The following is a 24949-nucleotide window of genomic DNA, read 5'->3' on the forward strand; positions in this document are numbered from 1 at the left end:
TGCCATGTCTCCCCACCCCACCTACCAGACTCAATTTCCCCTACCATCCCGGGCATCACATTTCATTCACACTCGGGGCTCCTCCTCAGTTCTCAAGACATTATGTAGTTCTTCCACAAGAATACTACGCCAGCCTTCCATCCCCCAGCACACATTTCATTTCACACACTTTATACACACATCCTGTTACCATGTGCCAACCAGCCACATTCCCAATCTGTACACACGTACATATAACATTTTTTAAAAGTAAAGGGAGGTTTTTCATTTTTCACCCAATATGTTAGGAGCATTCTATGCTTGTATGTACATTTGGGTTATATACTATTGCTCTTTTTTTTTTTGTTTTGTTTTGTTGTTGTTTGGTTGGTTTTTTTGTTTTGTTTTTTTAGTGCTGGGGTTCAAACCCAAGGCCTTACACATTCTAGGCAATTGCAAGTGTACAACCAGCCCTGTGTCTTTTTACAGCTGCAGAATCAATTACATCCTAGGAGGTAAGGTCTGACTCCTTTTATTTAATCATATGTAACAACTGTTTGTGTCTACATGTGCACATGTACATATTTATTGCAATATATAAAAATAAAATGTCAGGATCCTAGATGCCCATCCTTTGTTCTTAAAAAACAACCAGAAATAACTGAGCTGTTTATGCTATGAACTGTAGGCTCAGAAAATTTTAAGAAGGGATAGCAGCAAGAAACATCCTCATTACTTTGGATTAGACAGAGGGAGTGAAAGGAGGGGAGGGGGCCTGGGTAGGAATGATAGAATGAAATGCACATTATTACCCTGTGCATATATGATTACATGACTGTGTAACTCTACTTCATGTACAACCAGAAGAATGATAAATTATACACCAATTATGTATGGTGTGTCAAAATGTGTTGTCATGTATAGCTATTTAGAACAAATTAGAAATTTAAAAATCTTGCATAATCAAAGAACTATGGAATAAGAGGTAGAGACTGTGCCACAGTCTATTCTATGACCAAAATTATATTTTGCCTGATAGCAAAGAATATATGCTGACAAAATGTGTAATGTTACTGATGTTGCTAGTTGTCCTTGCACCTCAAGCTTTACTTTGTGCACTTCTGGAAGTAAGGCAAGGGCAGGAATGGTCAATTGCAGTAGTAATTTGCTCTCCCAGGAAGCACTCTTTCCAGGAACCAAAAAAATTTGAAATGAATAAAGATTTATTAACCCGGGAAAGGAGGTTATCACTGGTACTAAATGACCAGAAAAAAGTTAGGCATGAAGAAATGAGACAGTCACTCTTTCTCTCTCCATTTTCCTCCTTTTATAAGCCACTTCCTGTTCCGCCCACCCATCCACCCAATCCACAGCTGCATGGACTATGTCATCCAAAATCTGAATTTCTTCAGAAGTGAGTATCATGAGAAGTTTACAGTTGCTCTGATTAGCTAAAACTAATGATCACATAACAAAGACACTATTTATAAAATAACACAATTTATTACTATTTTAAAACAAGTCTCACAAAATAACATTCAGAAACTCAAATATTTCTAAATAATTTAACACACAATAAGTTTAGTCATAAAGTCATGCTACAAAACTCCCATGTATAAAAGATTATTACTGGAGTATTAATAGATGTCAAAATGCTCAGAATGGAGTGGCTTCTAGAAGCCAAAGACCGGAATGACGCTCACACTCATAACACATAACCTGGGAGAAGCAGCTGGCTATAAGTAGATTCTCTTTAGCTTCAAATTCACCAGTCTTTTGATAGGAGTGATCCCTTGAGGCAGTAGCACCTCAGAAAAACTTCGCCACAACTTCATTTAGTCAACATCTAAATTAATTTTTAAAAACTAGATGTAGGAAAGATAACTCACAAAGTTTCTATCTGAGCAGAATTACTTGACACATCCTCAGAGGGATGATCTCAGATGTAGCAGACATGGAATATGATGACCCAAGCATGGAAACTGGGAAATCCTGACTGATTACACTGACAGACAGCAACTGCTCATGTGGGCTTAGAACGAGCAAGGGTGAGGTTTGATTCTCTTAACTCTATGTACAGGTTAAGTATTTATCCACCTGTCCTTTGGAAGTACTTTCCACTAACATCCAGTTCATAATTTTAAAGTGCAAATCTATTGAAAAATAGTTTTCTCTCTCCCACCCCCAAGTTAAATTTGCTAGATCATAATTTGGTTGGTTCCCTCTAATCTGCCCAATATGGGATATTAGCTAGAATCCAATTGTGGACTTCAAGTGTTGAGTGAAGTTTTACCAATTTGTCTTAGAAGAAGATTAAGACTCAGTCTAGTTGTTCCTTTCAGTGTCCTTCCTTTACAGACACTGATTAACAAGTAGGTAGGAATAGAGATATAGATATTTCTAAAAGTTCAGTGTTTTAAAACATATAATTCTTAATTTTTAAAAAATTTCACCTATTTTATAATTTTACAAAAAGAAAGCAGTAAGACATGCTGGAGTAAAGACAAAGGAATGTCACATTAGCTGTGTCTGAAGCAGCACCAACTCTGCTATACTGAATCTTGTTTCATTATTTACAGACACATTAAACAGCCCAAATAAAGAAAGTGTGTGCCAAATTCAAAGGAATGAATTTCTGGTAAGGGATAACTAGCAGTTTAGCAGTTTTCTCCTTTTACCAATACTTAACAATGTATAAGGTCTTAGTGAACTAATGGCCTGACCGCAGTCAGAGAGGCACTAACTACTCATGATCAATGCTTTGACACTTCTCCCCAATTTTTAAAAGCAATTGATTAAATACAACCATCTGAGCTGGCCCTATGCTTTTCCATTTAGTTCTAAGACAAACCCAGGTAGAAGATTCCAACTCTATTTACATATTACCAACTCTGAGAATCAGACAACACTCAAGATTCATTTCTCATGCCTCCTATGCTTTCAGACCACTGGCAAAAAGTTTCAGAAGTACTCATTCAAGTGGAAATTCCCACTCAAGAACCACATTTAAGTGTCTTCTACAACCTTTTCATGTGGAATGGATCCAGTAAACATACCAAGTTATCGACCAGTTATCATGAGCAGGCAGACATTCTTCTGGTCACACTCAAAATCAATGTTTATACAACCCAATTTTCATGATAAATTTTACGTAATATTTTTTCTGTATTTAATGATGGTCATAGTCTGCAAAAATTTGTGCATTAGACAATGATTATATATTTTCTAAAGTATATGCAAAATATTAAACTTTAGAGACAAGTTGGATTCTGTTGATAGTAACAGAGAGGTAGGTTAATAATCACTGACCTTAAAAAGCAAGGATGCTAAGAAATAAAAGCTGAGACCCTGTTGAAAAAAGATAAGCTGAACCTTCCAGCCCTGAGTTTCTAATACTATGTGAAACTTATGAGAATGAGCATTACAAAAATGGAAAACATTACTGGCCATTTCCTCCCACTCATGATTATTAAAAACAGCACATTCTCTCATAAAACAATTCCAGTGGCACATGGCCTTAGAATGAAAAATAAATGGACCCGGGACAAAAAGAACCAGAGCAAAAAGCACTGGTTTTTAACCACAGGAGAATGTCTTCCTACTTTTTGCCCAAGGGCCAGATAGCAAAGTCTGGTGACATCTTTTGTTGCCACAACTGGGAAGGGGGAGCTACTGGCATCTATCCGGGCCAGGGATGCTGAATATCTTCATAATATACAGGATGGCCACCCACAACAATTAATTATATAGGCCAAAATGGAAATAGTGGCAAGGCTGCGAACCTCTGGTTTAAAGAAAGAAACTCTTATGAACAGAACATATTATGTTTCAAGATCTGACAAGGGGTAAGTCATAAGCTTAGAATTAGGGAAGGTAGAAACGTTGAATTCCTTGATAGACTAAAATAAAATTCACTGTGAAAAATTAAAATACTGGACTATTCCAGAGCTCTACCATCATTTAAAGAAATTTAAATGATTCACTAATAGAGGAGCACAGATAGCATCTGTTCCAACTAGGTCAAATATCTAATCTTAGAGGCATTTACTATCAACTAAATTTGCATCAGTAAGGGTTGATTTAAGGAATGATTTGAGAGAATATCCTGAACCTTCATACATCCAAACTTCCATTTTCTAACTGCATGAATTCTGGCTTTAATTCCAGGGAAAGGAATACACAAAAGTCATTGAAAGACTTGAGTAGAACTGAATATGAATTTCGTGTGAAATGGATAAAGCACCTTGCGTTTCTATGATATCTACCAGTGATTGAAAGATGAGGAGATTAAGAGAAAATTAATTCTTGTATTACATAATTCAGAAAAACCAAACACTAAAACTGTAAGCCATTGCATAAATTCAATACAAAGTCATCCATTTTCTATTATGTTCACTTTTGTAGTAACCTTTAGAAAATATACCCATATATAGCAACATGGCTTCCAGATTGCCTACTGAATGAAGTGCAAACTACAAATGAAGAAGATGGTTTTCCCTCTCAGCTTAAAGGCTTTAAACATCACCAAGGAGAATGAAGGTTCAATGTGTCTGGTTCATAAAAGGAATGCCAAAGGCTTTGTATGTATAAGCCAGTCAGGGTAAAGATTTCTTCCAAAAAAATTGAAAGGAAGAGCTAAAAGGAGCTAAAAAAGTGTTAGACTAAGTATTCTTCTTGTTTGGATTTAGAGTTGATTGTCAAAGCAGTGGTCCCTTTTGATCAGACTGATTCTTAAAGAACCAAGTAATTCCTACTTAAATTGTAGCAGTAAATTTCTGAAACCTAGGGCTACTTATTCAATCACTTTTTTAAAAAAAGTGTCTCCCCTCTTTCGCTGTGATTTCATGTAAATAAAATCACACAAGTAGATGGGGAAACAAGAATTAACAGTCTCTGATTGAGAGACTTTAGGCACAATTTGGCAGGGGGCCCCTGACTTCTTTTCTGTAATTTATTAGTGATTCAGTCATGGCCTGCTATGGACTTCCTCTGGTTACTGATAATATCTTGCATTTTCCAGAAAAAAAGTTTCTTGAATGACAACTCCTAATTTCTGCATCTAACTATTGCTTTGCAGTTTTGAGGTTAAGTCATCCACAATGCTTCATATAGAAGGCAATCCTCAAACATACTGCCATTTGCCTGGGATCCCATACTGAAACATCTCTTCTCTTTTCCCTCTACAATCACTTACATAATACACTCTACAAGCTGTTTAACCTAGAACTTCTCAAAAAATATATTTGAAATACTAAGCTTCATTTTATTGAGAAATATCAATTCAATATTTAAGTCTGTACCCTTCTAACCATAACAATGGGGTCATTAGACCAAATAATTGGGACAGATTTTGATGTATATCAATGGTCTATATTTAGGCTAGGACTACTGACCACTGCTTTAAACATATAAAGAACTATAAACCAAAAAGTATGCTTAAGGCCAGGCCTACCTGAGTAACATGGCCACATTTCTGGTCAAAGAAGTGATCATGAGAGTCATTTTAACCACTGACCTTGATCACAGAATGACTGATTGTACACAGTGACTCAAGTGGTCATGTATAAAAAGACAACCTAAATTCCAGTTGACAAAGTACACATTTTTGGAAAAGCAAGTAAGTAAATATAACATGAGCTAGAAGGCCTCCAAGATATTAATCTTCCCTTTTTCACCATAGTGTTTCCAACTGGGACTTTGGAGTCTTGGTTCCAGGGCTGTGCTGCAGTTCTGAGAGGAACTCTTCCCATCACCATGCTGCCTTTTAAACCAAAGGCATGATACGTTCATGTTGTAAGGAGATGGACCTTCTACAGATTCAAAAGTGTATCTTTTAAAATGCCCAGTCTAAAAATAGTAAACTAATTGAATAAAGAACATTTGTTCCTTTGCTATTAGAAATGACTGGTCTACAAATATCAGTAGATGGGGCCACGTAATATATAATTGGGACTGAAGACAAAGATGGAAAATTTGTAATTTTGAAAACAAGAACTAGACTATACAAAGTTGGTGTCATGGTTTGGGGAAGCAACACCAAATAGGTTTTTAAAAGGATGGAGGGGAGAGATTTGTTTTATCTTAGGAACTTTTTGCCCCACACAGAATCTTTAAAATAGACAATTATACAAAACTTATCTATTGTTCTCATTACATTTAAATAAGTTAACACTATGTGGAAAATATGGCATTAATTTTCTTCTTCCTCATCCCCTTTAATTACTGGAGTACCTAAAATGAAAAGAAAATTATTTCTGGTCATTTTCAACAGATTGTTAATATTCTAAATGAAAATATTTTCCTAAGGAAGTCTGAGATGTTATGAAATGTGCCATAATAAAAATAATTTTATAAAATAATCTCTTAAGGGTTGGGGCTGAGGCTCGGTGGTAGAGTGCTCGCCTAGCATGCATGAAGCACTGGGCTTGATCCTCAGCACCACATAAAAATAAAATTGAGATATTGTGTCCACCTAAAACTAAAAAATATTTTTAAAAAGATCACTTAAGTTTCAAATTCTCTAAAAAGGCTTTCAGAAGAATCCACAAGTGGATTAATATAAATATTTATGAATATTTGGTGCCCCAAATGCAGAGTTGCAAATAAAAATGACTACAAGTGTGTGTGTGTGTGTGTATGTATGTGTGTTGGGGATCACGAATAAGAATGTGTACATGCTAAGTACATACTCTACCACTGAGCTTTTTCTTTTAAATTTCTTTTTAAATTTAATAATATTTATTCACACAAATATAGCATAAACAGAGTCATAAAACTAATTATTATACTCACCACCCAATTTAGGAAATAAAACATTACTAGTATCTTAGAAGTCTTTCAGCTTCTTTCTGATTATTCCTGTATCTCCCTACAAGAGGTAATCTATTACCTTTTATATTTTACCCCTAGGTATGCATCTAGATGGGAAAAAAGAACATTCGATATGGTTCTTTTTATATAAAACTCTAGAAAACATAAACTGATCTAAAGGGACATGAAGCAGGTCAGTGAGTGCCTTGGGAGGGGTGATGGTAAGGAATAGGAGTGAAGGATTACAAAGAGGCACAAAGAAACTTTTGAGGCTAAGCCACATGTTCATTATGTAAAGTATCGTGATGGTTCCATAGATGTATATACAAAAAACTTATCAAATTGTATACTTTTCCTTGACTGTCTTTCTAGAGATTCTAAAGTGTCTTTCCACTGGGATGCAGCTCCATTTAAGAGCAACTGCTACAGTAAGTTGGGGTGAATAAAATGTTTTGAGTACTGGGCATTAGATATATTAGATTAATATATTAGATATATTAGATATAGTCATGGGGGGGATGAAGACAAAACGGGATTGAAAGGATGGAACACAGAGAAGTTGGGTGGTGAGGAGGTGAGAAGGGATAATGGATAATGAAGCCTGAAGCACAGACAACTAGGTCCTTTGTTTGGGTTGTGACTCTCAGGAAGCTTATAGTAAAGACAAAGGCAAATATGCCTTTGACACATAGTATGATAATGATGGTTAGCATCACCACCACCAGCACTGTGTCTTGGATATTACTTAGTCTTTTATTCTCAGTATTTCCTTTTCATCCACATAACCAGACAGGCTAGTCAGCTCTGTGTATTACTGTTCATGGGGAGTATGGAGAGCAGAAAAAAATGCACTGTTTTTGTCTTTGAAAAGCTTCAGAAGACATTGAGAAGATATTATTTGTGAGAGGATACAGAATAATGTGGATAAGGAGCGGGATGATGATTTTTCCCAAACATCTGAGGATGGCAGAAGAGAGGGAGGTCTTGAGGTTATGGAACCGTAGGAATCTCAGCCCTGCTTCCTAACAGCACCTCTGGGAGGAGATAAACCCAGAAGGGATTGTCTGTTTTATCTCAGGAGGTAATCCTATGGCCACAAAGATTTCATTCTCAAAAAGACACTTTCTTTTTTTTAAATTTTTTTTTTAGTTGTAGTTGGACATTTATTTATTTTTATGTGGTGCTGAGGATCAAATGCCTCACACGTGCTAGACAAGCACTCTATTGCTGAGCCCTAAACCTAGCCCCCAAAAAGGCACTTTCTTTTTTTCTTTTAATATTTATTTTTTAGTTGTAATTGGACACAACACCTTTATTTATTTATTTTTATGTGATGCTGAGGATCGAACCCAGGGCCTTGCGCTTGCTAGGTGAGTGCTCTACCGCTAAGCCACAACCCCAGCCCAAAAATGTCACTTTCTTAACCCAAGTGGAGCATAGATGAGGCAGGGAGCAGGCAGGATGAGTTCTGAAAGGGCCCCGGGAATGGGGACAATAGATACCTTGGTAGTAACCTTAGCGGACAGTTTACCTATGACCATGCTTCACATGACCTGTTTCTATAATGATGGCATAATTCAGAGACCTTAAGAATGACTGACAGACTAAATTTCTGAACAGTCTAGCTAAAGTGAATTGGGGAGGAGATGTTCAAAGTCAAAATGAAGTCCATATAAACTAAAATATTTCTCATATATTTGAATTTTGGCATTATTAAATCTTTTAAAAGTGATAATACTAATAATTTTTGAATACTACTTTGTGCTAAGCACAATGTTAAAAATTGATTATTTAATTTAATCATCATTATAACACTGTGATATATACTCTAAAATGATTACTAGTGGTATTATTACCATTCTCCAGTTTTTATATAATAAATGAACAAGGTTTAGTGAGATTCATTAATGAGTACAATGTCACAAAAGCTATTAAGTGGTGAAGCTTGGACTTGACCCAGTCAGTCAGGGGTATCTACTAATATTAACATGGATCTTAGAGACTAGAAACTAAAATTGGGCAGTGGTGAGGGGGTAAGAGAGAACATTAAAGTTTTGACCCAACTATGAAAAATAGCTCAACTATTTATCATTTATGTCTAATTATTCCACAAAATAATACTTTTGTAACTTGAGAATAAGCTTAGCTTACTTATATGCTTTTAATCTAAGGATGATCTCATACCATGTAAATATCCTAGGAGTTTTTCATCTCACCCTGACCTAAAACTGGACCACTAAATTTCATATGGACGGGCTGGGGATGTGGCTCAAGCAGTAGCGCGCTCGCCTGGCATGCGTGCGACCCGGGTTTGATCCTCAGCACCACATACAAAGATGTTGTGTCCGCCAAGAACTAAAAAAATAAATATTAAAAATTCTCTCTCTCTCTCTCTCTCCTCTCTCACTCTCTCTTTAAAAAAAAAAATTTCATATGGACACAAAGTATTGAAGATTAGGGATGACCTTTCATCTTCTTTTTTGTGATACTGGAGGGATTGAACCCAGGGGTCTACCACTGAGCTACATCCCCAGTCCTTTTTGTTTTGAAGTAGGGTCTGACTAAATTGGCCAGGCTGGTCTCAAACTTTCAATCCCCTGCCTTAATCTCTTGTCTAACTTATAGGATTACAGGTGTGCACCATCAGGCCTGGCTGACAACCTAACATTTTCTTTAGTTTTCCTCCTTGTCATGGTCCCATAGCAAAAATTCCATTTTTATACCTATAAAGCATTTCCAAGCCAGCCCAGGATCACTCACCATCCAGCTTTTTCAGTCTGGGCACTCTCTTGGTTGCCTCTTCAATCCAGTTGCCCTCAGCAGAATGCTTTTCTTCCAAGGGATTGCCTACAAACACCAGGTCTTCAAGGCAGGGCAGTTCCGCCAGCTTCACAAATTCAGCTACAAGTACAAAGCACACTTTCCTTATTAAAAGGGTTAAGTTTTACTGTTTTAATTTTGATGATTGAACTTCAAATCACTAAACCTAAATTTGTGACTATTCAGGATAGTCAGTTGTTTAAGATTTTGAAAAAGATTAGGGAAATTTTACTATAATGAAGTTATTCTCTGAGGACATTATGGGATGGGAAAGAAGAAGACCTTCTATCTTTAATGCTAGCTAAGGGTGAGACAAGAAGAAGAGATGAGGATCAGAGTTGGAAAAAAAAATAACAAGTTGATCTCATGACAGTCTTGTTTAAGCTGTGCTGAATCAATGTAGGCCAAGCTAAACTGCTTTCTATCTCTACCCATTCCTCATCTTTGAATTATTAAAGCAACTAATTCAAATCTTTACTGCAGAATTTATTATAGTTTTATAATTATTAGCTTATAAATAAATTTTCCCCACTAAGCTGTAAACTCCTTGAGGGAAGAGGTGAATGAATGTCCTATTCAACCATGCCTGTTGAGTCTGGCATGATTCATGGACTATAATAATATAACAGAGCTTTATCACATGCTGAATGAATAGTGTGAGATAAAAAAGCAAAGCAAGATAGTCTTCTACTCAAGCAGTCAGTCTTCTACCCAAGAATTATTTAAATTGATTCCTTCAGCCCTTGGATAACATTTTTTTCATGATTAATAGGACCAGAATCTTCCCAATTATATTCACTCTAAGTAAATATTTAAATAGATATTTTTGCCTTTAAAATTTAGGAATTCCAATAGCTATTTCCTATATAAGAACTTCTATAATTATTTCTATGCTTAGAAATAAATATTCCCATTTTGCTTCTTTTCCCTATTGAGTATTTTCTATAAAGTTAACGAAGAGTTGCTCTCAGCTTACCCCATTCTTTCACCAGGTTATTAGACATATAGAGAATCTTCAATTTCTTCATTACATGGATTCCTTTCAACTTCTCAATAAAATTATAGGAGATCCACAATTCCTCTAATGTCTCTCCTACTGCTTCCTGAAAAAGAAAGCAATCTGATTTACATGTTTATTTTTAGCCTTTTTTCCAACCTCTTTCCTTAAAAACAGATAACAGCTTTCAAAGAACACTAAGACCTGCCTGTCCACCTGTCCCCACGTGTCCACTTATAGGAGAGCTGCGCACTGATTCTTATATGGAAGTTCTTTTTTATTGAGGGAATGAAGCAGAACATTCTCTTCCCTTCTTCAAACTGATTTGAACTCTTCCTTCTGATTGCTTCATTGAGCAAAAACTTACAAAATATTCTTTACCAAGAATAGTTTACTGAAATCACCAAAATGAGGAATAATGGCACTATGATCACTTTTATTGAATAATATAGTTTCACATTACTTTCCTATAGATTAATTTGGTTCTTATAACATTCAAAGGAGACAAGGCAAATTATTTGATTTCTATCATGTCTTTTTCTAAGATTATACTGATATTAAGTAATACATTTAGCTCTAAACTTCAGGGTTTTTTCAACATTTTTATGAAAAATTATAAACAAAAAGTTGAAAGAATTTTATATTAAATGCCCACATATTCATTTCTACCTATCCACTATAAGCAATTTGCTAAACTTGTCCTATCAAATCTATCCATCTATCAATTCATTTTATTTATTTGGTATATAAAATTCAGCTTTAAACTCTTGCTCTTACTATTTATAGTATAAAGATTATATCACATAAACATATATTGTTGAAAAGATGGCTTCTTCAACAAATGGTGCTGGAAAAACTAGAAATCCATATGTAGCAAAATGAAATTAAACTCCTATCTCTCACCCTATACAAAACTCAAAATGGATCAAGGACCTCAGCATTAGCCCGGAGACCCTGTGCTTACTAGAAGAAAAAGCAGGCCCAACTCTCCATCATGTTAGCTTAGGAACCAATTTCCTCAACAAGACTACTAAAGTGCAAGAAGTAAAATCAAGAATCGATAAATGATATGGTATGAAACTAAAAAGCTTCTTCACAACAAAGAAAACAATCAAGAATGTGAAGAGAGGGCCTACAGAATAGGAGGAAATCTTTGCCACCTAAACCTCAGAGCATTAATCTCCAAGATATACAAAAAAAATCTCAAATAACAAAACAAAATAAAACACCAATCAATAAATAAATGGGCAAATGAACTGAACAGACACTTCACAGAAGAAATACAGTCAACAAATATATGAAAAAATGTTTAATATCTCTAGCAATTAGAGATACGCAAATCAAAACTAACTGAAATTTCATCTCACTCCAGTCAGAATGGCAATTATCAAGAATACAAGTAACAATAAATGTTGGCCAGGATGTGGGGAAAAAGGTACACTCATACGTTGCTGGTGAGACTGCAAATTTGTGCTCAAAAAACCCCCAAAAAACAAAAAACTGGAAATAATCTAAATGCCCAGTAGTAAAGAAATACAGATATGTAGCATGTAGTAATGTTTCAGATAATGACAAACCATGCATGACAGTATATATCATATAGTTTAAGTAGGCTATACCATCTAGGTTTGTATACATATACTTTATGATATTTGCACAACCTAGCTGCATTTTTTAGAGCATATCCCCATCATTAAGTGATAAAGGACATTTTTGTATACTAATACTGTGGAAAAATATACAACTATTTAAAAGTATTCATTAAATATGCATGTATTGACATGGAAGAATATTCCTGATATATTATTGAATAAAAAGCATAATTACAGAAAAACATACCTTGTATGCTAGTAGTACAAACAATATAATGTATATATACACACACATACGTACATGCACATACAAATATGTATTTACTTTTCTGTGTTCAGAAAAAAGTTAAAGCCTACAAAACAATTTCATTCCTATTATCTCATAGACCTGGAGGGGGTGGTAGGGAAGTTCAAGAAGAATGACTTCCACATTATATTTAATATATTTATAAATTGTTTATTTTTATAATGAACATATCACTTTTATATTAAGATTTAAACTTAAGTACTAGTTTGTATAATTATAATAAAACTTGAGCCAATAAATATTTATAGAGTGTCTATTACATATATCATGCACTATTATAGATGCTGATGAACAAAACTGATATGTTCATTGGGGGTGCAGTATATATAAGAGGGATAAAAAAAAGAGAGAGAACAAAGAATTTCAGATTAATTAATTATAAAAAAAATAAATTTTAAGACCTAAGACTGCTTTAGATATAGGGAGGTGGAGTGGCTAGGTCACCTGTAAGGAGGTGACATCTGAGTTGAGAAATTAAGGTTAAGAAGGAGCCAAAATAGTGGAAATCCATACTAACAGTTTTTAAGGCAAAGGGAACAGCAAGCACAAAGGTCCCCAGATAGGAATGGACTCCTCAGGGTCAAGGAAGTGAAATAAGGCCTGTGGCTATAGATTAATAATAGAAGAGCCCTATGAAATAAGACCGGAAAGGAAAGCATAGGTCAGATCATACATATAAATGGGCTTATAATGTGTCTTAATAGTCAGTTTTCCTAAGTAGTCTGAAATGAATAACTTTCTTTTAATTTAAAATTTCACATTTTATAATCATTTGTAGTTTACTGATTCAGCTATCAAAAAAATGTGTCTGGATGAATAATTCAACTAAGTATGTGAACCTATTTTGAGTCTCGCTTCTGTATCCCTGTGCAGTTTATTTCTCTTTAGTTTACATATAAGTGTTAAAGGTTTTGGACACACACACACACACACACACACACACACACACGCACGCATACCTCTCAAACATGTCTGATACATCCTGGAAACAGAACCAACAATCGGGTGTTATGAAGGCTCAGACAATGGAGAAAAAATAAATATCCTTAAATTTATAAGTATACTTAAAAAAAACAAACCATTTTATTTTTATAGATCATTTAGAATTTTGCTTATCAATCCAATTAGATAGCAAACAATTCAGCTGTTGGTTATTGTTTGGGGGAAGAAATTTCTTTTATTTAATTCCAGAATCTAATCCTGAAGAATTTCTGAGCATTTTATAAATTACTGGTAACACTTTATGTGGATAAACAGACACACAGAGTGGGGATATAATTCAGAGAATGGCTAATAAATCCAAGAAAATTCCAAAATTGCACCTCTGAAAACTGACTGCTATTCGGGTGGTAAACTGTTTCTGCAGGGGGATGGCCACTTTGGCCTGATTTTGAGAGATTATTGATGGGAAGCACTGCAGTTTCAACCTGCTGCTGTCCCTTATGAAGCACAAGCTAGACTTACTGGGGGACATGAAGACAGGAGTCAAAAAATTTTCAGAATGTTTATGAATTATTTAGTAATAAACACTTTTCTAAAAGTATTACCCTTTGGGGAACAGATACAAGAAAAAGAAATAAGCTGCATCTTTCCTAAAATTGCCTATTTTCATAATACTGTTTCATCTATTCTTCTTTGGAAGGAAGTTGAAATAATCAGTAAATAAAAAAATAAGGGCTGGGATATAGCTCAGTTGGTAGAGTGCTTGCCTCACATGCTCAAAGCACTGGGTTCAATCCTCAGCACCACAAACACTAAATAAATAAATAATAAATAAATAATTAGCATATTGTAGTAAAAAAAAAAATTTTTAAATGCCTAAGGTTGGTATGGGGAAATGGAAAACCTCAAACATTACTGGTAGGAATATAAACTGTTTCAAACTTTACAAAGGGCAACTTGATATATATCACAAAAGCCTTAAAAGAAATTCGTATCTTTTGACCCAGCAATTCCATTTCAAAGAATTTATTGAATTATTCATGAATGTGTACATTAATATAGCTAAAAGAAAATTCATAACAGGAATGATTATAACAACTCCAAACTAGAAATGAACTACACAATTAATAAGTAACTGACTTAAATAAATTATGATACATCAATAAGATAGAATATTAGGCTATTGTTAAAAAACGGTATGACTGGGCTGGGGTATAGCTAAGTGGTACAGCATTTGCCTAACATGTGCAAGGTCCTGGGTTTGATCCCAGCACGACAAAAAAGTTAAAAATATTAAAGGGGGTATGATTAAATTTATTTTAAAAACTTAAGTTGTATTCTCTAATTAAAAATCTCCAATGGAAGTCAGGCATGGTGCTGCATACCTGTAATTCAAGCTATTTAGGAGGCTAAGGCAGAGGTATTCCAAGTTTGGCCAACTTCAGCAACTTAGAGACACCTTGTCTCAAAAACTAAAAAAAAGCCAGGAATGTAGCTGGCTCAATCTCCAGGACTGCATAAAATAAAAATAAAAACAGAAACCTCTACTGACTTTGCAAGACACTTGGGGAAAATAAAATAAAATAAAATAAAATCTTATCTCTGTTGGCCTGGTCCCTGGTTCCTTCACCAATGTCATTGAGGACCACCCTCCTTCCTCAATCAACTCTTCTGGCTCCTACTCAAGGATACCAGGTCTAAGATGTTTTCACCTGCTGTCCCCTCAGCCTGGTGCTCTTGCTCCTTGGTCAGCTCTGTAGCTTTATAGTCTACATCTCACTTCCACAGAGAGAATTTGCATCATTCTATCTTCTCTTATGCCTCGTTTTTCTTCATTCATCACCACCTGATGCATTATACAATTATCTTTTTATATATCTCTCTCTCTCTCTCGCATATAATCTAAGTTCTATGAGAGCAAGGACTATTTTATATTCTGCTGTCTCTCTAGTGCCTCAATCAATGCCTAGCTTCAAGTAGGCATTCAAGAAATATTTTGAATGAATTTGCTGAACAAATGACATGGCAAAGTGAATTTTACAAATTAAGTTAAAAAGGAGGTGCAAAACAATATGTATTGTATGATTTCATAATCTACATACCCACTGAAGAACAGAAAAAAGGTAAAAAGCAAAAGATGTCAGCAGTGTTTAAATTGTCAGTGGTTTATATTTTTAACTTGCTTTTTTACTCTGCAAAGCTTCTGCAATGAACATTTTTTAATTAAAAAAAGTTTGTACCTTTTAAAAAATGTTAGATAACAACCTACCAGTCCATTTAAGTTCTTTATGTTGTTTCTTCCTAGAGACAATATCCTCAAGTTTTCTGTAGTGGAAAGAAAGAAAGCATTTTGTTTACGAGAATCATATAATTGTTGTAAATCTAGTATAAAAAAGCTTTAATAAGTTTTATGTAACAAATAACCTTATTTGATGAGCAAAAAAGAATAGGTAATCAAAGTAGTAAATAACATTGATTTATCTAAGATAAGCACTGTAATAACCATAACCCCACATCATGTCAATATTAAATTAAAACTGATTGGGTATCTGGAATGCCTGGCTAGTAAAATGTTAAAATGTTACAGGGATAAGAGTAAAGAAGATGTTAACTTTTATTTGGGGAGCATGTATGTTTCAAATATGTTTAAATATATAGTATCAGAAGTCACACTGGAAAATAGAAATATATTATTTATATAGTTCCCTCTTACTAGCTGGTTATGGTGGTGCACGCCTGTGATGTCAGTTACTTGAGAGGCTGAGGCAGGAGGATCCCAAGTTCAAGGCCAGTCTGGGCAACTTAGTAAGACCCTGTCTCAAAATAAAATAAAAAAGGTTGGGGATGTTGCTTAGTGGTAGAGTGCCTAGGGCTCAAACCATAGTACTACAAAAAGAGAAAAGAAAAAAAAAAGTTACCCTTTACTCTGTGAAGTATTATAAGAGAAATGAAATAAATTTAGCATTTAAAAATGTTTTGTTTTTCAATATTTTAAATAATTACATTGTGATTTGATTAAAAAGAAAATGCCTGTTTTTAATTTTTAAAAGGATATTTCTGTTTTTGGTTTTGGTTTTTTGTATAATTATCTGGAAAAGAAAATAGAAAATAGAAATAGTGGTTGACTTTAGGAAGGAGCTCAGAGTCTGTGGTCAGAAAAATAATTTTTTAAAAAAAGTTTTTTCGTAATTGTAGATGGACAGAATGCCTTTATTTTATTTGTTTATTTTTATGTGATGATAAGGCTTGAGCCCAGTGCCTCACACATGCCAGGCAAGCAGTCTGCCTCTGAGCTACAGCCCCAGGCCAAAACTTACTTTTCATTGTATTAGTGTAATCTTTTTTGAATCATTTGAATAAAAACATATGTGTACATTATTTTTCCAAATTAAAAAAATAAGACTTCTAGTAAAATATAGGAAACCTCACTTCTATTTCAAGAAACTACTGTGATTATTTTTGTATAAGTAATATATTTAGTTTTCACAAATTGAACTTCTATGATTGGGCTGGGGTTGTGGCTCAGAGGCAGAGTGCTTGCCTATCATGTGTGAGGCACTGGGTTCAATTCTCAGCACCACATATAAATAAACAAAAAATAAGGGTATATCAACAACTAAAAAATATTTAAAAAATAAAACTTCTGTGACTATCTAATGTAGTAGTCACAAGATAAATATGGCTATTTAATTTAAATTAATTAAAGTTAAAATTTAATTAAAATTTTAGTTTCTTAGTCACACCAGCCAAGTGCTTAATAGCTATATGTGGCTAGTAACAAATTTACTGGGACATTGCAGATGGTTCTGGTGGATATACTATTTTGTAATGTACATAATTCAATGGTGAGAACACAGATTGAATTATCTTGCAATTCTCTAGGTAAGCAAACTTCTTTGAATCTCAGTCTTATCAAATATATAAGAATGTAAGTATAATAATAACATAAATGTTAAATGAGACAATTATTTAAAACATTCAGTAAGTTCCTAATCTATGGCACATATACAAAAAATAATGTGGTGTGTCAGGCACATATAACTTTGGTTTTAATTTATTTAACTTAATAAATTATTTTCAATTCTCTTGAGAATCATTGAGCTTTCAAAACAAGGTATTTTAAGAACGATCTAATTCATAAAAAATGGCTTAACCACTGAAATAAGACACCATGTTATGGACTAAATTGTATTTTCCTTAAAATTCATGTTTATATCCTAACTCCCAGTTATCTTAGAATGTATTTGGAGATAGGACCTATAAGGAGCTAATTGAGATAAAATGAGTTCATACAGGTATCCCAGTCCAATATAAAGGAAGCTTTTATAAGAAGAAAAAACTGGGTCAAATATATAGAGGAAAACCATGTAAAGGGAGAAGCCAAGCCAACAGTCTTCTACAAGCCAAAGACAGAGGTGTCAGAAGATATTAATTCTGTTGAAAATTGATCTCAGACTTCTAGCCTCCAGAATTAAGAAAAAATAAATTTCTGTTGTTTAAGCCACACAGTCTCTGGGATTTTGTATTGGAAGCTTTCACAAACTAATATACCCCATGTAATTATGAATAACACATTATTCCTTAAAGCTCTTTGATACAGAAAAATGAAGACTTTCTCTTTAGCTATTTCATGAAGAATCAAAAGCATATTAAGGGCTGGGGATATAGCTAAGTAGTAGCATACTTGTCTAGCATTCACAAGGTTCTATCCCCAGCACAATAAAAAAATAATAAGAAGAAAAAGAAAAAGGTTATTCAAAAATTTATTCATTCAACACATAGTTATCAAACTATTTTCCAGGAACAATAATAAGCACTCATAATATTACAGTGAGTAATAAAGATAAAAATTCCTACTGTCCTGAAGCTAATGTTGGGCAGACAATAAATTGAGTAAGTGTATAAGGTATGACCAGTATGAAGGAAAAAAAGAGATATGCAGATAAAAGGAATGAAATATAAGGTGTTGGGAGAGGTTGATATTTTAGATAGAAAGTCACTTCTAAACAAATACTCAAAGGCAGTGAAATAGCTAGAGAACTTTAAGTGCAAAGGCTTTGTAAGCAGAACCACATCCAAACTGTTCACAAAACACAAGAAGTTACCTGAGAGAATACAGGAAGAGAGTAACAGAACATAAAATTATAGAAATAATAAGCCGTAGAAGGGATATAAAAGAGTAAAAAAATTATCACTGGGTGCAGTGGTGCTCGCCTATAATCCCAGAGGCTCACGTTAAAGTATGAGATATCTATTAGACATACAGTGGAATTCAGACACTGAATGTGTGAACCTGGAGTATGAGAAGACCTCAGGGGTAGATATTTAAATTTGGGAGCCATCTGCATATATGTGGTAAAGCCATGACCCTGGATGAGATAATCTGAGGAACAAGTGAAGAGAACAAAGAGAAAAGATGCAAGAACTGAGTTTTGACAGCACTCCAATATTTAAAAGCTGGGGACACAAAACCGGGCTGTCAGAAAGAGAGGAGAAAACCAGAAGAATATGGTACAATAGAAACCTAATACTGAAAGTGCTCCAAAGAGGAAAAAGAGCCCTGGTACAGTGGCACACACCTGTAATCCCAGTGGCTCGGGAGGCTGAGGCAGGAGGATCGCAAGTTCAAAGTCAGCCATAGCAATTTAGTGAGGCCCTAAGCAACTGGCAGATGGCACCTAGGGTTCTGGCTCAGCAATAGAGTGCTCGCCTAACACATGTGAGGCCGGGGTTCGATCCTCAGCACCACACAAAAATAAATAAATAAAATAAAGGTATTATGTCCAACTATAACAAAAAAATATTTAAAAATACACTGGGGGGGGGTGCTGTAGCTCAGTGGCAGAGTGCTTGCCTAGCATGTGTGAGACAATGGATTTGATCCTTAGCACCACATTAATAAATAAATAAAAAACAAAATAAAGGCATTCTATCCAACTACAACTACAAAAAAAAATGGGGTGCTGAGGATGTGGAACAGTGGTTAAGTGCCCCTGGGTTCAATCCCCTGTACCAAAAAAAAAAAAAAAAAGGAAAGAGAAATCATTTATGTCAAAAAATACGCTAATTGGCTAGGTGGAGAGGCTGAGGCAGGAAAATTGCAAGTTCCAGGCCAGCCTAATCAACTTAATCTAGACCCTGTCTCAAAGTGAAATAAAAAGGGTTGAGGGGGCTGGGGATGTGGCTCAAGCGGTAGCGCGCTCGCCTGGCATGCGTGCGGCCTGGGTTCGATCCTCAGCACCACATACAAACAAAGATGTTGTGTCTGCCAATAACTAATAAATAAATAAATATTTTTTAAAAAAAGGGTTGAGGATGTAGCTTAGTGGAAGAGTACCCTGGGTTCAATTCCCAGAACCACTTCCAAAACGGACTGATCAATTATGATGAGGTCATAGGAAATAAATAAATGCAACTCTCAAAGATATTTAACTTAATATATAAAACTCCCACTTAAAAATGCACATAAAATGGTAATGAAGGGCTCAAAACATTTATTGCCATGAAGGGAAATAGATAAATTATGATATCAAAATTAATAGACTACACATTCTAACAAAACATGATTACGTATTTTCCTTATTTTATATGTTGCATACATTAAGATACTACTAGAAGGAAAACACTGTTGTTTTCTTCATACAACGTCATGATGGAAATCAAAACAGGGCTTTCAAGTTTTATGTTTATTTCTAACCTGTAAGAGTATAGTTTTGTTTGTGTTGCCAAAGATACAAGAAAACAAAACTTATTTTCTAATATTTAATATGAGATTATTAATACTCACAATATATAGTTTTTTTAGTCATGGTTGTGGATATAGTCATGTCATAGAGTTTTCCAGTCCCAGTTTTGGTACACTAAATTGTCCTTGTGTTTATTCTTCCTATAAACCATCTGTTAAATAGGAATATGTATGTATTTCTAAACTTTCTGCCATAGCATAATAGATAAACTATCATATTCAAGAAAGGATGGGGGTAACAGGCAAGCTAGAGGCATAAATTCAGTCTTTTATATGGTTCTGTTAATTTCTCTGCTTCATAGTCACAGATAAAATGTATTTCCTAACCATTGACTAAGGAAGTATTTATATTACAAGCACAACCAAAATGAGACGAGTCAAGTATAGCAAATATCTGTATTCTCTCATTCCATGTTTATAGCAGACATCAATAATTGATCAAGATTTCCTTTGCCATTGAGTTGTGGGAATTCTTTTTCTTCTTCTTCTTAATCTTTGTTGTTGTTGTTGTTGTTGTTACAAGGTATTAAACCTGGGGCACTTAACCACTGAGCCACATACCCAGCCTTTTTTACTTTTTATTTTGAGATAGGGTCTTGTTGAGTTGCTTAGAGCTTCACTAAGTTGCTGAAGCTAGCTTTGAATTTGTGATCCTCTTGCCTCAACCTGTTGAGTCACTGGGATTACAAATGTGTACCACTAACTATGCATGACTGGGAATTCTTCTTAATTTAATTTTCCAGAGAGTTACACACCAAATAACCTAAGTTAGAATATGGGTCAAAAACCATAGTCAACCCTATTTCATTTCATAAAATCATGACCCTATTATGAGTCATGATTTTATGAAATGAAAAGCATATAATTTATCATAATATGTGTTTCAGTGCAGTCTCAAGCAAAATACTTACATTAAAAGACATTGAGGCAGAGAATAAAATGACTAATTACCTAAGAGAACAAATTATTCAACAAGTCAGGAAAAAAATAGAATAGAGGGAGTCATTTTAAGCCTGCTCCAATAGTTAACACTTCCCTCTAACACTGTAAAAATATAGAATGCCAAGTTTGATGTGTGTGTGTTTTGTTTATTTGTTTTGGTGGTGGTGCTGGGGATTGAACCCAGGGCCTTTCGCATAGTAGGCAAGCACTCTACCACCCACCCTCCTTTCACACAGTAGGCAAATGCTCTACCTCCCTCCAGACCCTGGAGTGCCAACTTTGAGAAAGGTACTGGGGGGGGGAAGGATCTGGAATAGAAAAGACTAATAATATGTTATGCATGCCCTCAAGAAGCTCACTATCTAAAGAGCAAAACATATTCTCAACTATAATAGTGATTAATAGTTATTGAGCACTTTATCTGAACCAGCACGATTCTTAAGTACTTCATGTAATCTAACTAATTTAATCTTCACCATAATTATATGAAGTGGATAATTATTATTACAATCCAAGGTAGACTGTTATAAATATTCTCAAAGAAGAAGTAATTATGAGGGCTGGGGTTGTGGCTCAGTGGGCAGACACTCATGTGTGAGGCACTGAGTCCGTTCCTCAGCACCACATAAAAAAATAAATTAATTAAAGGTATTGTGTCCATCTACAACTAAAAAAAAAAAAAAATCTTCTAAAGAAAAGAAAAGAGGGCTGAGGATGTGGCTCAAGCGGTAGCACGCTCGCCTGCCATGCGTGTGGCCCGGGTTCGATCCTCAGCACTACATACAAAGATGTTGTGTCCGCCGAAAACTAAAAAATAAATATTAAAAAAATTCTCTCCCTCTCTTTCTCTTAAAAAAAAAAAAGAAAAAGAAAAAAAAGAAAAGAAAGGAAGTAATTATGATCCTTGAAATTAGGAAAGTTTTTAGAGAGGGATGTAACATTTGAATGTGGCATTCTTAATCTTTATTTTCTTATAGGATTTTCCTATTATAGGAGGGGGCTGCTCTCCATGAAAAATGTTACATCAATAAATACGTACAGTCATAATAAAGCAATGGTATGTTGGGATAAATACAGTGGTACAAGTATCTTGTTTATTTATTTATTTGATAGTGGGGATTGAACTCAGGGGCACTCAACCACTGAGCCATATCCCCAGCCCTATTTTATATTTTATTTAGAGACAGGGTCTCACCGAGTTGCTCAGTGCCTCACCATTGCTGAGGCTGGCTTTGAACTCATGACCTCCTGCCTCAGCTTCCTGAGCCGCTGGGATTAGAGGTATGCATCACCGTACCCAGCTATTTTTTTTAAGTTTTTTGATACAAACTTTTAGATGGCTTTGACTATGACATTAAGACATTAGGTCTTTTTTTTTTTTTTTTTTTTTAAAGAGAGAGTGAGAGGGAGAGAGAGAATTTTTTTTAATATTTATTTTTTAGTTATCGGCGGACACAACATCTTTGTTTGTATGTGGTGCTGAGGATCGAACCCGGGCCGCACACCTGCCAGGTGAGCGCGCTACCGCTTGAGCCACATCCCCAGCCCAAGACATTAGGTCTTTACTAAGCAAAGGAGAGCCTAGGTCTCAGATCTAGAAGAATGATATAAAAACAAGTTATTTATTTATTTATTTATTTATTTATTTTACTAAGGATTGAACCCAGGGGTACTTAACCATATCCCCAGTCCTTTTTGTATTTTTATTTTGAGACAAGGTCTTGCTAAATTGCTTAGGTCTTTGCTAAGTTGCTGAGGCTGGCTTTGAGCTTAGGATCCTCCTGCCTCAGCCTCCTGAGTTGCTAGGGTTACAGGCATGCAACAACCATGCCTGGGAAAAAATAATATTTTTAGAAAGAAAACTCTGGTATCATTGATAAAGTTTAACTGAACAATAGAAAGGAGAAAAGGAGATTAATTAGGAGATTATCACAAAAGTCATAAGGTAGTTTTTTTTCTAACTATGGGTAATAATCCATTAATGAGTTGTGAAATCAACTTGGTTGTGGTCAGCATTGAAAAAAAATCAAATTTAAAAAATCCATACTGGACCCTATGCTATAAGAGTTCATACTTGGGCTGGGGATGTGGCTCAAGCGGTAGCGCGCTCGCCTGGCATGCGTGTGGCCTGGGTTCGATCCTCAGCACCACATACCAACAAAGATGTTGTGTCCGCCGAGAACTAAAAAAAATAAAAATATTGAAAATTCTCTATCTCTCTCTCTCCTCTCTCACTCTCTCTTTAAAAAAAAAAAAGTTCATACTTTTTTTTTGTAAATTCTATTCCAGTTTAGATGTGTATGTATATATGTATATTCATATGAATATATAATATAATAAATTCATATGTATTTCTTACTGTAGAAAGTGGTAAAAATGTTTGATAAACATGATCTAAGGGGAAGCTAAATTTCAAGTTGGGGCTCCTAGAAATGGAAAAGCAACAAATTATTTGAAAGCTGCTTCAAAGAGTAGAATTAATAGGACTTAATGATGAACTTGGGTGTAGGGTTTAAGTGAAGAGAGAATATGGTAGGCTAAATAATGGTTCTCCCAAAAGTACCTGTATCCTAATCCCTAGGATCTGTCATAAATGGAAAAAGGTACTTTGTAGGTATGATTAAATTAAGGATCTTAAGATGGAAAAATTGTCCTCAATATCTCAATGTGGCCAAAATGCAATCACACATATCCTCACAAGAGTGAGGCAGAGGTTTGACCTGACACAGAATGGGAGAAGTCAGTGTGATGGCAGACATTGGGAGTATGGCACCCATTAGAAAATGGAAGAGGGCCATAAAGAAAAATAAAATTATGGGCTAGGGATGTGGCTCAAGCGGTAGCGCGTTCGCCTGGCATGCTTGCGGCCCGGGTTCGATCCTCAGCACCACATACCAACAAAGATGTTGTGTCTGCCGAGAACTAAAACATAATAAATATTAAAAATTCTCTCTCTCTCACCCTCTCTCTCCTCTCTCACTCTCTCTTTAAAAAAATAAAATAAAATAAAATTATATCATTTACAGGAAAATGGATGGAACTTGAGAACATTATGTTAAGTGAAATAAGCCTAACTCAGAAGGTCAAGAGTTGTATGTTTTCTCTCATATGTGGAAGCTAGTGAGGAAAAGAAAAGAATAGTGAGGAGGGCAGATCTCATGAAAATCAAAGGAACATAAATAGAATAGAGAAAAGGGACCAGGGAGAGGGAGGAGAGGAGGAAAGGGAAAATACTAGGAAATGATATTGGCCAAATTATACCGTTAAATTGTGAGCATGTACAAATATGTAACAATAAGTTGTATAATTATATACAACTATAATGCACCAATAAAAAATGTGGAAAAAAGAAAAAAAATGGAAGAGGCCTAACTACTTTGGAGGCTGAGGTATGAGGATGGCAAGTTGTCTGGGCAACTTAGCAAGATCCTGTCTCAAAATAAAAAATTAAAAGGGCTGAAATGTAGCTCAGTGGTAGAGCACCCCTGGGTCCAACAAAAAGAGAGTACAACAAAAAGAGAGAGAGAGAGAAAAAAGAGAAGAGAAGAGGAGGAGAGGAGAAGAGAGGGGAGGGGAGGGGAAGGGAGGGGAGGGGAGGGAGGAAGGAACAAATGAAGGAAAGAAAAAGAAAATAAAATGGAGGAGGCCAGCAAAAGATTCCCTCCTAAAGCCTCATATGGAATGTGGCCTGATATTTGGTCTAATGAAACTTATTGCAGGTTTATGATCTCCTAAACTGTGAGAGAATAAATTTCTGTTGACTTAAGTCACCAAGTTATGGCCGCAATTGGAAACCAGTTGATCATCAGAGACCT

General features: G+C 35.1%; 1 protein-coding gene across 1 annotated transcript in view; it reads right to left on the reverse strand.

Moving 5' to 3' along the window:
• Positions 1-4797: 4797 nt before the first annotated feature.
• The window catches only part of Dnal1 (dynein axonemal light chain 1), a 33749-nt gene continuing 13597 nt past the window's right edge, over positions 4798-24949 (reverse strand). The window contains exons 5-8 of the mRNA XM_026402394.2: positions 15717-15772; positions 10586-10712; positions 9550-9690; positions 4798-6210 (exon numbers count right to left, since the gene is read on the reverse strand). Of these exons, the coding sequence (XP_026258179.1) occupies positions 6170-6210; positions 9550-9690; positions 10586-10712; positions 15717-15772 (365 nt within the window). The 3' untranslated portion in view covers positions 4798-6169. The remainder of the gene's footprint in view (positions 6211-9549; positions 9691-10585; positions 10713-15716; positions 15773-24949) is intronic.

The sequence above is a fragment of the Urocitellus parryii genome, chromosome 6 (assembly GCF_045843805.1).
Source record: "Urocitellus parryii isolate mUroPar1 chromosome 6, mUroPar1.hap1, whole genome shotgun sequence".
NCBI classification, from domain to species: domain Eukaryota; kingdom Metazoa; phylum Chordata; class Mammalia; order Rodentia; family Sciuridae; genus Urocitellus; species Urocitellus parryii.